The sequence below is a fragment of the Xiphias gladius genome, chromosome 11 (assembly GCF_016859285.1).
Source record: "Xiphias gladius isolate SHS-SW01 ecotype Sanya breed wild chromosome 11, ASM1685928v1, whole genome shotgun sequence".
Taxonomy (NCBI): domain Eukaryota; kingdom Metazoa; phylum Chordata; class Actinopteri; order Istiophoriformes; family Xiphiidae; genus Xiphias; species Xiphias gladius.
In genome coordinates, this window is record NC_053410.1 from 18,944,551 (window position 1) to 18,959,740 (window position 15,190).

Below are 15,190 nucleotides of genomic sequence, written 5' to 3' on the forward strand. Positions count from 1 at the left end.
CAGTAGTTGTCAGTCAGGACCGCAGTATCAGACAAACCAACTGATGTTGCCGTCCCTAGAGCCACGCACCTAGCATGGTTAAAAACTGAACCTGATCACAGCAAATTGACTGAGTTGACAGAGAGAATACTATAAATCAGCAAATTAGTTCTTCTTCTTGATAGCATCTTGCTAATGATTTTCCAAGTCTATAAATTCAGGATCACAAAACATGCGTATGTAGTGGAATAGGTATGCATAGGTATGCACAAAGATGAAAGCAATTAAATGTAGGCCTTTTGAATATGATTTGCTTTGGCAGGTATTGAGAGAGTTAAGCACACAGTTAAAATGCACATTCCTGCCTTGGTATTAGCAATCGACCAGAAAGGACTGAAGCAGTTTGCAGAGTCACAGGTTTGCAGATCTAAACATGTTGACAAGGACTCTGTAAGCCTCTTTCAGCGATTTGGATGAAACATACTGTACTTAGGTAACATATTTATAGATGTGAAATGTGACATGTAATACAACTTTGGTGAAAATTAATATCAACAAAACCCTAGACTAAAAAACGTCTGCGTAGAAGCTCAGACTTTTAACATTGTGCATTCCCTCTGATAGAAGCTAGATTTTCTGGAACGCTGGTAGATGTCTGTTTATCTTGTTCTCAAGCATTTGATCGCAAATGACAGTCCATTTTTGTAAGACATCAAAATCTATCAAAGATGTCCTGGTGAAATGAGCCTATGGAGAGGTTTAGTTTAATCAGGATGTTTCAAAGCAGACTTTCTTGGCCACACGCCCAGGACCAGGCCTGGAGCTCTTTCATCTCTGTGTCCTACAGCATCTCACAGGCTCTCACAGCACTACTCACAACATAACACACACACATCACACATTGTGGTATTTTGTAGATCTTTACTTTGTGGTATCTTGTTTCCCTTTTTTGCTCTGTAGAGTACCCTGAAGTGATTAAGAAGATTCCCTTACGGTCAAAATCCATGACTTTTACATGCAAACATATTTATATTTCTGGCAACAATGATTTGAAAAACTTCAATTAACAGGAATGGCTGTCATAATAGAAAATCTTACTGCTGGATCAGGCTGAGATGTGGCCTGGGCCTTGAAACTGTACTTGTTGTCTAGGAGCACTCAGTCAAGGAGAATGATTGAGAATGACCCTGACCTCTGTCACATGACCTGTAAAACAGAGGTCTCTTTATCCACAGGACCATGAAGTGTCTGCTGGGTGGGGTGGGAAGGGGAAGTGGGTCACTCTGAGGATGGTGTTTTGGAAATCTATCACATCAGCTTACACGGTGATTTTCTGAGACCTGAAACTTGAACCGAACCTGAACTTTGCTGCACTGCATATGTCAAGAAGAAAACTGAACTTACACATACTGTAGATGTCACTGAGGAGAAATGTATGAGCGCTGAGTCACAAGAAAAGCTGCATCTGGAAATTACTTTCAAAGTGTTGCCATTTGAGAAATGGCCACATATTGAACGAGAAGAAAACCTGAGCAAGTAAATGACTGCAGTGATTATTAGATGACTTAGATGGTGATTTTGAGATATCGTAGGGTAGCAAAGCACCAAGGGTTATAAAGTTTAATGTGAACCACTGCAGCATCCTGTGTAAATCACTGTTTAATTAGAGTAAAGTGTGAAGTAACCTGGGGTATTACTGATATTGGCGTCATGTTGCATAGCCATGATGAACACTTGTGTCACATGTGGCTGTTTTCCGTGATTATGAGGATATTCAGAACACTGACAACAATGTGAAAGTGTCAATTGGGTCTCTCTTAGTCATGAACATACAGAGAATTCTCACCTGAATCTGCAGCTGGCTAAACAATGAGTCTTGCAGCTCATTGTTTAGCTGTCTGACCCCCAACTTTACCATGTTGGTTCACTTTCACTGCTCTCATAGCTTCGTTTTTGGCCGTAAGCAGGCAGCGAAAAAGTTTAAAAACCCACTCTACACTACCTGCTCAGCACAATACAGCAGACACAGTTTGCATGTAACTGGTGAACATAGTGGAGCATTTAGCAGCTAAAGAGCCAGATATTTCCCTCAGGAGATGGTTGAGTCCAAAAAAAAAAGAGACTGAATATTCACCAGATTTCCAGAAACACAACTCCAGACGGAGTCGATCGTGTTTCTCAGTAAGTGGCCAAAATGCAGTTATTGCAGGTTACAGAAGCTGCTGCAGCTACTTTGCCTCTATTTGCGCTCAAGCTGTTAGCATGCTGCTAGTACTCTTTAATGTTTGCAATGCTGGGAGAAAGGAAGAGATTAAGTAACTGACTGTGATTAGATTAATAACTGGTGTGATGTGACATCAGGAAGCATTATTTATGGGACACACGCCACAAGGATCCTCAAAGGATGATCAAATTTATTGTATCTTTCCTGACTCTCCTTTCATCACATCATATCTCAGATATATGACTGGTCAGATTTTTACTGTTTCTTTCCTAATTAATGAGGGGGGTAAATTTTAACTATTACAAAACAGACTGCAAAGAGAAATGGTTAGACAGATTTTAATTGAGTTAAGGGAGATCAGAACAGTATCTGTTTGTTCAATTGGCTCAGCTGTTCCATCAAACACACACACACACACACACACACACACACACACACACACACACACACACACACACACACTGTTAACATACAATACCATGTGGCTGGTATTTTAAGTGAAAGCCCAGATTTTGCCAGGTGTTTTACAGCTGGGTGTTGAACGCTTGAGTGAGTCACTATACAGACCGTCTGGTATGTTGTCCAGGTGGTCAGGAAAGTACTTCTTTTTAGCAAGACCAGTTCATAGAAGGTTGAAACTTCACAAATAGAATTGAGTTGGAGAATGTAGCTGAAAAGACTTGTTTCCATACATCCACCATGTACCTCTAGGCATCTGTAAATCTCTGTACATCATGTGCATTTATTACCTATCTTTATGCACCTGACCTGTGCATATTTCTGGACATACCGTATCACCATGAGCAAGTACATACTCTATTAAGGAATGAAAAGTAATCTGATAACAACAAGAAAAATACACCTTTGTATACCAACTTACAAAGTGTGTCTGCATGTTTAAACACATTTTTCATGTCTAATACTGTACTAGATCTCCTAAGTACTGTACATTCTACATGATTTGCAATCCATAATTACAATTTCAGTGTGAACAGCTTGTGCTGTAAACTTGTTGCATGAATCCACATGTTCTGCACTGGTTTGTATTCCTCTACTATTTATCTGTGTCACTGCATTGACCTATTTTCTCCACAGGGATCAGTGGAGCTTTGTGAAATCAATAAACAGAAGGCAAAATGTATTGGGTTTTCCATCATGTAACACAATGGCTTCCTGATTTGGATGTCCTGATTTACATTTGCTTCTAGATGTGTAAAACATGCAAGGTAAGATGAACACTTCTAAAGAATAGTCTGACATTTTGGGAAAAATGCTTATTCGCTTCCGTGCCGCCACTTTGATGAGAAGACTAATACTATTCTCATGTCTGTATGGTAAATATGAAGCCTAGTTAGCTTAGCTTAGCATAAAGACTGGAAACAGGGGGGGAAAAGCTAGCCTGAGTTTCTCAGAAGATCAAAAAACCAGCACCTCTTAAATTCACAAATTAACATGTTATAAGTCATTAAGCTAGCTGTTTTACTCTTTTTCCAGTCTTTATGTTAAGCTAAGCTAACCGGCTGCTGGCCGTAGCTTCACATTTACCATACAGACAAATCAGTGTTGTCAATCTTCTCAACTAACTCTCAGAAAGAAAGTGAATAAGCGATTTTCCCAAAATGTTGAACTATTCCCTTAAATTACCTGTAGTTTTGCCTTTGAGTAGTAACAAAACTGTATTAACGAGTAGCTGCCTTCCATCTAAAGCATGCAGAGATATACTCCAGTACTCTGTGACCCCAAATGTGAATAAGCACAATGTATAAATTAATGGCCTTTCCAGCAACATAAGTGGGGTGATTCAGTTGGTGTAGTGCATTCACATTTCTATAATGTTCTACATCCTCTAAACATTTGGAGCTACATCTCAAATTCCGTAATTGATAACCAAAGGCTTTAAATGGGGCCTTGATGGGGCCACATTCACCCAGCAGGCAGCAGGTCAGTTTGAAAGTTGTCTTCTTTCCTCTTAATTAGGCCGTAACAGGCATGTGTGATGGGTCATCAGTTGTAGCGAGGGTGTCATTTTTAAGGATAACAAGTTTTTGCTGAGAGAGAGGATAATGGCGTGGCCCACTAACCTCCTGTCACACACGGGTCACCTCCCCAACCCCGAAAGGCCATCAGGACAGCAGAGAACATCTATGTCGTTAACGGGGTCACGCTTTTTTAAGGAGATTTGAAATGCTTGTTTGATGTGACTTTTATCCTGACTGACAGTTTCAAGCTTTTTTACTCCTTTCCATCATCGACAGAAACGCCCATGTGTTACAACACATCAGGTTGGGGGACAGGTGGACTTCCCTTGAGATTAGTGACCTAGCTCTTCTGAGGAGAAGAGCTAGGTCACTAATCTCCTCATTCCCTGAGAGCCCTGAGGATAGTAGCCATGGTCCAGTGTCAGAGCACAAACCTTTCACTCAGACCAAGGAGGCTGGAGCAAAAGAGCTATCCGTACTCTCGCCACTGTGCCAGTGCTTCAAGGCTGCCAGCTACTCCAGGTAAGCTTCAGTGGAAGCAAAAGCCACAGGCTGTCAGACATCAAGCAGTTGGCCAGGCAGCAAGGGTATCAATTTAAAGACCCTTGGAAATCTCTGAAGGTCTGAGTGTGTGCTTTAGTTTGCCTTTGGAAAAGATTCATGTTCTCTGCATCCGATTGTGTCCAAATCCCAACAGGATGTAGAGTTTATTTGCGGATTTTACATTTCCGCATCCATATTTTGGGAAAACATCACCCCATGTCAAGCCTGATGTTCAGACCCCTTCGGGAAAGGCATGTATTCAACCCTAAATGAGTAGTACTTACATAAGTTACCTGCTTAAACGAACAGACTCTGGAGGAGACATTTGTAAATTGGACCCAGTGCCCAAATAAATGTTTGCATGTGGTTCAGAGCCAAAGATCTTGGGCCACAAAACCAATCCACATTGCTCGACACAGACCCTGTGTTCACTTGCTTTTAAGTGCATACTGAACCATTCATCTTCTTCTCCTATGGGGTCTATTATAAGGTATTTTTTTGGTATCCAAAAAATGTTTCAAACAACAGTAGACCCCCTTTCTCCTGAATATAATAGTTGCAGATAAGACCAGTAATACAAAGTGTTCTTTTCCTGTGAGCAATTTCATAAAGCTCTACTGGACAGAAAAACCAAAGCTCTGTAACACCTTGCACTTGTTTTTAAATAATTATATTTTAAGCAACAATCTGTGGGGCTGCAGGCTTGCCTTGTCGAACTGTTTTGGTGCGAGACGGAACAGGAAAAACAGTTAAGTCTTTGTACCTGTGGTAAGGTCACTTCATGAACTGTGGGCTTCACTGAAGGATTTCAGAAGCCAAGCAGCATTTCACAAATCTAAGCGCTGCACTATAAATCCATGGAGTGGGGTTATCACACTGTCCGGGTCTTACCTGACACATCATTTTTAATATCCATCTCATATCTCATCCAAATTATATCAGCAGACTCATCAGTTCACAGGAATGTAGACTTTTCCTGTATAGTTCTTATGTGCAACAATGTATCATCAAGCTCACACAGTAACATGAAAAGTTGTCCTCACTTCTGTGAACTGAGCCCTAAGAGATTCAAACCCTTTGAGAAGGAGGTGTAAACATGTTGTAGGCAGGCAGAGGTTGTTTATAGGGATTTGTTACTAAACCTATGCCATGTTCACCTGTGGGCCAGCTGGATGTTCCTTGAAATCAGCTGTCCTGCTTCTGAAAATGAGCAATTAGTTGATGGGCATGTTGCTAAAGTCAACCAGCCATTTTAGAGACAACATATAAAAGGCCAGATTCTGAAAAACCTCCTTGGCCAAAGACTCAGATTTCCTATAGACAACTGTAGACTATGTTGGCCAAGATTTTGTGTCTTTAAATAGCTGTGAACTACAAGGAAGTATAGAAAAATGTATAGCTGTGAAAGACGTACTTAACTAAAATCATGCACGGATTGACCCAAAAAATGACAGGCAAGCCATTTACCTCCATACTGTGTGGAGCCTTCATACAATTGGTCCCTGTGCCTCTCGTTTAGTGACAGGGAGAGAGAAAGTGTGTAGACCTTTTTTAAGCAGATCCTGTATTGGTCTCTTGACCTGGTGTATATCCTCTGTGAAGAGAGGCTTTGTTGCCCTCAGACAGCTTCTAGCCTTTAACACACACCTCCATAATAGTATCTGTGTCTGTGATTTTCCATTTGGAAAATTGTGAGCTTTTAACCTCACATCCCGGGCTTCGCTCGACAGAGAGAGAGAGAGAGAGAGAGAGAGAGAGAGAGAGAGAGAGAGTAATCATCATAAGCCTAATGATACAGTGGCCTACTGTGGCTGCACTGTGATCGCCCAGCTTCACACACACATGTGCCAAAGCATACAGGCGAGAGTTTAGCTAATCTTGATGTCTTCCTGTAGCGTGCTGACACCTGAGCGTTGTAGAGTGTGCAGTACATGCCACTGCTTTGTGCTTGGCTTAGCAAACCTCACAATGTAAAAATGTGCGAGGCTGCATTTTCACCAAAATGTAGCGTTAATGTCTGGATGACTAGAGACTGATTGCAAGTCTGCTGTTAACAGTCACAGATTTTTTTTTTGTTGTCTTTAGCGCCTGCTGAATGAGGGTTCTTCCTTGGCCTTTGACCACTTAGATTCAGCCCCCTCGTAATCTCAGCTCAACACTGACGGCACGACAGGCACTGCTTTCTTACTGCCAGACAGTCTAATCTCCTAACTCTCTCTTTGAGAGAATGACATGCCTAACTAATGTAAGTGTAAGACCATTCATGAAAATTACATTGACAATAATGCCATGACTTTGCATCAGACACAATAAAACTTGTCATGCAGTGAAGACTGACACCTTAACATCTGGCTTCGTTGTACGGTGAGGTTACTGCATGATGCTTCCCACAACTGTTATCACATTATCCACTTTAACCAGAAGACTCATACCGCAGATGCATCAGAAAACCTCGGTGTCACCTTGGCCTGCACACACAGGGCTCACTGCAGAGCTGAACCTGTGTTGTGTGGCGTCTCCGGGTGAAGGTGGGGGTGAGCGATGACTGGGTTCAGTGTTTGCTGCTGGACGGGTGACAGTTGAGGTCAGGGGTTCACTTTTCCCTCAGCTTCGTCTCTCTCTCTACAGACTGGCTTTCGGAGGCTGAAAGAAAGGGCTTGATGAGGAGGACTCGGAAGCACCAAGGCATCTGGCAGCAGGAGCAACCCTTCCCTCCACATCCTGAGGGCCAGCAGAGCCGCTCTGTGGCGGCCAGAAGAGGCAAACAAGGTGCACACTGTGATCTAAACACAGACTGAGGGGGGTGGTTCAGGTTACCTCTTTGGTACGTGTGTTGCCACAGAGAAGCTCACTGTGAAGAGGAGAAGGGTGGAGGAGGGAGGTTTGTGCAAGTGCAAATTTACATAGAACAAAAGGATTTTAATCAATAATAAAATTGCACCAATATGTGTTCCCATAATACTCACAACTCTCCTCTGGCTTAGTTTGCCTTCTTTGTTTCTGAGTGCTCTACTGTCAATCTGAGACGCTCTAAAAGTGCCAGATGCTCTCGCACTGACATAGAGTCATAGAGAATTTGTCAGTACATACATTAGCTCACAGTAACTTAATTATACTTTATATGATACTTCTGGCCTCAGTGTACATTTAGATGAATGAGCTCCACATTTTAGCTAGGTGCAGTCACGCTGGCAGGACTAAAGTCATCACCTGCATGACCTTTTCTAAATGGAAGTGATTATTGAAAAGTAGAACATGCCCCTGGAGAGGAGGTGCAGGAGACAAGTTCAAAGTAAAAAGGGGTTTTTTTTGGCTAGGATGACGTAAATTGTTGCCAGACCATTTAATGTACAGGTTGCTCAGCCACACTGTGACACACAACTTCCATAATCAGACAATATAAAGTGACAAGATGTTTCCTTATGTTGGTGTGTAGGGTGTGTATTTGAATACACAGTATTAGTCATGTTTGGAATAGATATTTTGGGAAATACACTTATTTGCTTTCTTGCAGAGAGTTAGACGAGAAGATTGATGCCACTCTCATGTCTATATGGTATAAATGAATCTACAGCCAGCAGCCAATTAGCTTAGCTAGGCTGGAAGACTCGAAACAGGGGGAAACCGCTAGCCTGGCTCTCTCTCTGGATTTATGTGCCAGACTATTTTTGACCGAGTACAATAACTCTGTGGAGTCTTAACAAATTTGGACATTTCATATGCCACAAATGACTGTGCACTTAGGAGTGAATGGCTTAATTGCAAAGAGTGTTTTAATCAATGTTTTTTTCAGCTTTAAGATCCTCATAATGTTACGAAATGGATTTGGCTTAAAGTGGGACATACTGCATAACTTTAATCCTTCTGCTGTGTTGATGTCTTGGTGGAATAGTTCAACATCCAACTTCCGAGTTGGCAGCTAAACAGGATTGCATTCTCATAAAATACTCTTAGAAACGTGCAGCAGGAAAATGAGTCATTAACATAGAGTATATCAGCAATTGTAGAATGGGCAGCTTGTAATTGGATAAACTTTTCAGCATCGGTGTAGTTTTGGACTCCACTGAGGGCCTTATGGTGTCTTAATGTTAGAGGAGTCGTAGGACTCTAATTAATTTAAGCTAAATGAAACCCCACCAAAAATGATTTCCATTAGCTCCCTAGATATTTCCATGTTGGCTAGGACTTCCACCCAAATTCTCTATCTGCTTAGTAGGTAAGAAATAGATAGGATTACAGCTGCAATCATTTTGACAGTGAGTGGTTAGGTATTAGTGACTGTGTCTAAGCTGGATTTAAAATGAACTGACTGGTCATCCCTACTGGTGTAACACAGTACTGTCTACTGAGAGCAGAAAAGAGCAGAGCTACTGTTGAGGACAGCAAGGATTCATGCCTTGGTCTTGAAACTGAGGCCATGGAAATAATGTTGAAGAATTTTCCTCCGAAGGTAGTGAATATTCCATGGAGGAATAATAACCTCAGTACTCTGCATACAGACCCTCCTCTGTCCGAACAAGGAGAGACCATCATTGGAGTCTACCTGTTAGTGTTGGGTAAGTCAACCATCACATACTGGAGTATAATTAAACTTGAAATGTAAGGTTGCAGTGTCTCATTTTTTATACTTTGTGTATGCTTTGTAGTGGAAATATTGTAGTACAGCATGGTGATTTCAGGAGCAATGGCTGAATTCCCACTGAGAATGCCCATGTCACAACCATATCCATTGTACTAGTGAAAAGCACCCTGGATTAATGTCTATGAAACGGCATACTGTATGGGTACTACTGACAAAATTCCTCTTATTTTCACACTTGGTCTGACTTCCATAACTCTGTAGTGCAGAAAATATACACCCTCAGAAATGGTTTTGTCATTTAAATCCCTTTGGCCAAATTCAAGCAAGAAAGAGTCACACATTATTTAAGTGTCAACAACAAAAACAACTGTTGTTCCTCCTGTTTCCAAAGGCCAGTCCACCGCTCACACAGCCAGTTTGGTTTGTGTTGGTGCCACTGCTTCTCTGTCGGTCCACCTCAACTAATGCAGTCGAGGGAATTTGGGTAACACAGAGACTGAGTTATAGAAGGACAAGGGATTCTCTTGGCTTTTCGCTGATACTATCTAACCCCAGAGAAAAATGATTTAACTCTGAACTCCCTCTACTCTGTCCACTATTTCAGTCTCTGTTCTATTATTATTACTTTTTTTTCTAGTAGTTTAGCAGCTAACACAATGACAGAGGTCAGGAACCAGGAACAGTGCAATCCAATGCCTTATAACACTCTTTTCTACTCTACTTTACTATGCTCTTCTCTTCTCTTCTCTATGCTACTCTACTTCACTCTACTCACCTCTGCTCTGCTATACTCTATTCTAATCTTCTCTACTCTAACATACTTTTTCATTCTATTGCTATATAAAAATATGTGTCTCACTGAATATTCACTGAATATACTGTATATTTGTCTCTCTGTAGGATGGCTATCCTGGTTTGGAAACAGTTTAGTGATGTTTGTCCTGTACAGACAACGGGCCTCACTTCAGCCAACAGATTTCCTCACTTTAAATCTTGCCATCTCTGATGCCAGTATCTCAGTATTCGGCTACTCCAGAGGGATCCTAGAAATTTTCAATATCTTCAAGGATGACGGATATTTGATCACCTGGATCTGGACCTGCCAGGTAAAAGCCATACCAAGACATTACTTGATTTAAAAGAATTTCATTTAAAAGAGCTATTTGTTTACTTTTTAAAATTTTTCTATATATCCTATCAAATTTCCAAATCTTAAAATTGTGGTGTAATTCGCAGAATCAATAATTAGTCAAATCCCAGTAATGTTGGTTTGAAATGACTTGAAAGTGATGACTGTGCTGAGGGGCAAAAATGTGTGTATACATCTGCTCTCTTTGGCCAATGCCGACTGCTGAAGTACATTAAAAGAATCTGTGGAAGTCTTACAGTAAATTGAGTATGCGTGTGAATGTGTGCGCGTATGGGCAAAGGATTATGCTGGTAGCCATGTGGGCTGGAGGTTAAATCTGTAATAAGATTACCACTGTGGAGGCCTTTAAATGGGAGAAACTAGCACCGTGGCACCTGTCAACAACCAAACAGGGAAAGAGCTGCGGGGTGGATATTTGTTGCATAAATGAATCACTTGCTCTTATGTTGCTGAATTACGATAAGTAATCTGAATTGAATTAGAAGATGAGCTGTTGTGTGTAGTTTCTAAAAATTTACCGCTCATTTCTATCTTTTTGTCCTCTCACAGCTTCAGCTAGAAATGAAATAGTTGTCATACTTTAGCTAGGAATTCTTTCGGGGTATTTTCCTTGCTCAAGGCTAGCTGTGGTGGAAACCGAGTTATCCGTGCTGCAGTGAGTGAACTCTCTGAGGAATCATACGAAAACAAGCTGGTGTAACTAAAACACTTTCCGTCTCAGAAGTGTAAACCCCAAACTCTGAGTGGGCAAGATGCTGTAAATGGAGCTCTGCTGCCCTTAGGCTTCCGTACAGCCCCCGAGATGATCTCATCTCTCAGACATCCAATCTCAGGTTTTCATCTGAGGGAGAAATATTGGGATAGCAGTACATCCCTCTCATTTCACCTTCCTCTGAGAGAAGTGGGCTGAGAGAGGGAGCGTCTGAAATATATGAGGGAAAAGTGAGAACTGACAGAAACAGAGGAGGGAAAGAACAGGATTTTGAAGGAGACAGGCATGTGAGAAGCATTAGCAGATTACTCCATGGAGCATGATGGGACATGAACAGTTGCAAGCTGGGCCAGATCCCAGTGTTATGCACCCTATGGGACAGGATGCTATTGAATATGATAGAGCCTTACGAGACCCTTTGATGTTGCAAAGGGGAAGAGAGAGAAAGAACTGTCAAACCAGTGTACAAGTTCTATAAAAATACTATGATTTGAAGCCAGTACTTTTCTGATACTCGGATCTAAAATTCACATCTTATCTTGTGAGCCGGAGGCAGAGGTTAAACACTATTCTGCAAGGCGAGCTGGGGGGATCAAATCACATACTTTCAAGAGGCAATCGTCTTTTTGCACCTGGTCCTCAATTCTTATGAAAGCAGAAAATGTACAGTAGACTAGTGCTGAATTAAAATCCTAATGGTCTAGACGTTGGCAGTCCAGTAATCTGCCAAATGTGAGGCTGAAAAAAATGTGATGACAGACAGTAATAGGATTAGGACTAAGGAAGATCAGGAAAGTAATCAGTGAGAGACCTTAACTGATCCGTGTCACCTGGAAATGGCACAGCAGGGAGCCAGGTGTCACACAGTTGGAGCCAGACTGAAACACAGTAGCATAATTCCCTTTAAGAAGAGCTCTGATTAAAAGATTGTCTTCCCACACAATGAACTGAATGCTAAAAAGCTTCATGGTTTAATGTATTAGGCAGCCAATCAACTTCTGCTCCCCCAGATTTTTTCTGGAAATCAAGGCCAAATCTATTAACGGCTTTAGTGAAAGTTTCCATTTTAATTTCCCAATGCTGATCCTGGAAGTTTAAAAGCCTGCAGCACACATCAAAAGGAAATGCTCTGGGTCTGGAAAATATTGGCCAAAAGGCAGGAAGAGCTCTCCAGCTGTAGCGTCTCTATCTGATAAAGTCCAAAGCAAAACAAACTCAACAGACAAAGGTCTGGAACAATTAGGCAGGCAAGGGATACGCACCCTGAGGCTTCAATGAAAACTCAAAGACATTTAAAGGATGTCATGTCATGATTCACCAACCCCTTTCTCTGTCTGCCTCCAGGTAGATGGCTTCTTCACACTGCTCTTCGGCCTTGCAAGCATCAACACCTTGACCGTTATCAGTGTCACCAGATACATAAAGGGGTGCCACCCAAACAAAGGTCGGAAAACTTCAGATTGGTGTTTCTGCCTTCCTCACATTCCAGCAGTTCTTATCTGACTGAAAAGTGTGTTTCTCAGTTCTAATGAAACCTTATTACCGACTTCTGATGTGGAAATAACTACCACTTGTCTCCAGCAATTTCATTTACATTTCTCCAACAAGTCATTAAGTTAATTTGAGGTGACATTTTCTATTTTGGAGTCCAACTGATGCTTAAGAATGTCTTAATTATATGGAAATTAGGTTGAGCAACTGCCTCTCTTGTCAGTGTGGGATAAGAGTTTTTGCCATATTTGTGGTTTTTCACAAAACACAGGCTACATAAACCTGTGTGTGGGTTTTCTTGTTACATTGGTGGTTAAACTATGAACATCGGTGGTACATGTGGGATATCATCAACGGTGCTATGTGCTTGAACAGGGCTGCAACTACTGCAGGTGGTAACAGATATTGATCTGGATAAAGAAATCCAAAAATGCAGTGTGGTTTTAGGTCCAAATTAAATAAATTAAGGCCAGTAAAACTTGCAGGTAAACCTGTGCAGGTAAGCCGCAATATAAAGAAATGCATCTAGTAACCCGTAGAAACAAATGCATTGTATATTGTCATTCTTCCTTTGGAAATTGCACTGCACTTACTGTATGGTTTATTGACACAAGATGTGCAAGCACTTGGAAATAGAGCATACTGACTGATTTTTTTTTCATCCCCTGAATACAAAGCTATGTGTGCTTTGTCAATAGAGGTTCTTTTCAGTCACAGATGTTTGCAAAGGCTGTTAATATAAGAAAAGACCTCATTGTTCAATAAATGTCACAATCTTGACATTCGTAAGAAGTCAAGAATGCTGGATCTTTAAGTGGCTCTCACTTTTTCTGTCCCGTGTTTGCAAAAGTCATAACATTTAACCTTTTCAAGCTGCACACAATCGAGCAACTGTTTCACGAATATGGGAATCTTATATTGTATTCAAGATACATGTTGTATGTTTTCGCAGCTTACTGCATCTGCATGAACACCATCGTTGTATCACTGATCTGCATTTGGACTGGAGCGCTGTTTTGGTCTGTTGCGCCACTGCTGGGCTGGGGCAGCTACACAGGTCTATTCTCACACACCAACCTAATAGAAAAAAAAGGAGGATACGACTTTATTTTTTAATTTAAAGCCTTGATCTGACCTCTGTGTCTTATGTTCTTTAGATCGAGGTTATGGCACCTGTGAGGTGGACTGGTCCAAAGCCAATTACTCCACCATCTACAAGTCCTACATCATCTCCATCCTGATCTTCTGCTTTTTCATCCCTGTGATGATCATGCTCTTCTCCTACGTCTCCATTATCAACACAGTGAAAAGCACTAATGCCATGTCAGCTGATGGTTTCCTCACTTCCCGCCAAAGGAAGGTGGAGAGAGATGTCACAAGGGTAGGCGACTAGGAGAAAAAAGTTTATTTCAGAGATTTTTATTGGAATGCTTTAATTACAAATGTAAAATGAGACTCTTTAAAGCTCTACTTTAAAGTGCCCTCCTAGTAAAACCTCGTCCCACATAATGCCACTTCTAACAATTGTTCCCTCATGTACCTCCTTAGATTTCCATTGTTATCTGCACAGCTTTCATCGTGGCCTGGTCGCCATACGCAGTGGTGTCTATGTGGTCAGCCTGGGGCTTCCACGTGCCAAGCACAACCAGCATCGTCACCCGTCTCTTTGCCAAGTCTGCCAGCTTCTACAACCCGCTCATCTACTTCGGCATGAGCTCCAAATTCCGCAATGACGTCTCTGTGCTGCTGCCGTGCACACGAGAGCGCAGGGAGGTGGTGCATCTGCAACACTTTAAAAACATCAAACTCAAGGCAGAGGCCCCACCCCCACCTGCATCACTTCCTGTCCAGAAGCTGGAGGAGAAATGTGCAGCGGGAGAGCTGAAACCATCCAGTCCTGACACCGACTCAGGCGTCAACAGCCCTCCACAGACTCCTCCATCTGACACACAGGAGATCTTCCACATTAATGTGCCCTCACACATAGAAACTTCCGAGTACTGGTGTGACAGGCTCTGAAGACTGGTCCCATTTGACTTGAGCCAATACTTGAATTACAAGGGGAGATTGAAAGTATTTTTGTATTTTTTGGTCTTACCCACGTTAATGAACTATATGTGTAACCTGTGTTAATAAATTATTTTCTGTTTGACAGCTGTTGACAAGAGTTTTCATTTCCAACGTTTTTGCGATCAATCATTCCAAATTAGTAATGGCAACATATAGTTACATATAGTAGTATAGTAGAGCAATGTGAAGCATGAATCCTGAAATGTCCTCAACTCAGCTGAGGCATGTGATGGCACAGTATTCTGCCATCCCCCCTGCTGCCCCTGAGGCCACTCATGCCATCAGATCCCCCATACATCCCACATCGCTCAAACCCCATCAGCCTATAGAAAAGTGTCATTTTACATCTCCGTCTGTCAGACCTGCATCATCATGTCAGTCAGCCAAAAGCAGTATGGAGCAAAGGTTTTCAATAACTGTAGCAGGGTGGCTCTATTTTTTACTGAAAACCGTGAAATCT

The 15,190-nt window shown here is 41.7% G+C and overlaps 1 protein-coding gene across 1 annotated transcript; it reads left to right on the plus strand.

The window, feature by feature from the left end:
- Window positions 1–9,142: 9,142 nt before the first annotated feature.
- LOC120796796 (opsin-5-like) lies at window positions 9,143–14,679 on the plus strand. Its single transcript, XM_040139868.1, has 6 exons — window positions 9,143–9,281; window positions 10,208–10,413; window positions 12,514–12,613; window positions 13,613–13,717; window positions 13,818–14,041; window positions 14,209–14,679. Exons 1-6 carry the CDS (start codon window positions 9,143–9,145, stop codon window positions 14,677–14,679), a joined length of 1,245 nt encoding a protein of 414 aa, XP_039995802.1.
- The last annotated feature ends 511 nt before the right edge of the window (window positions 14,680–15,190 follow it).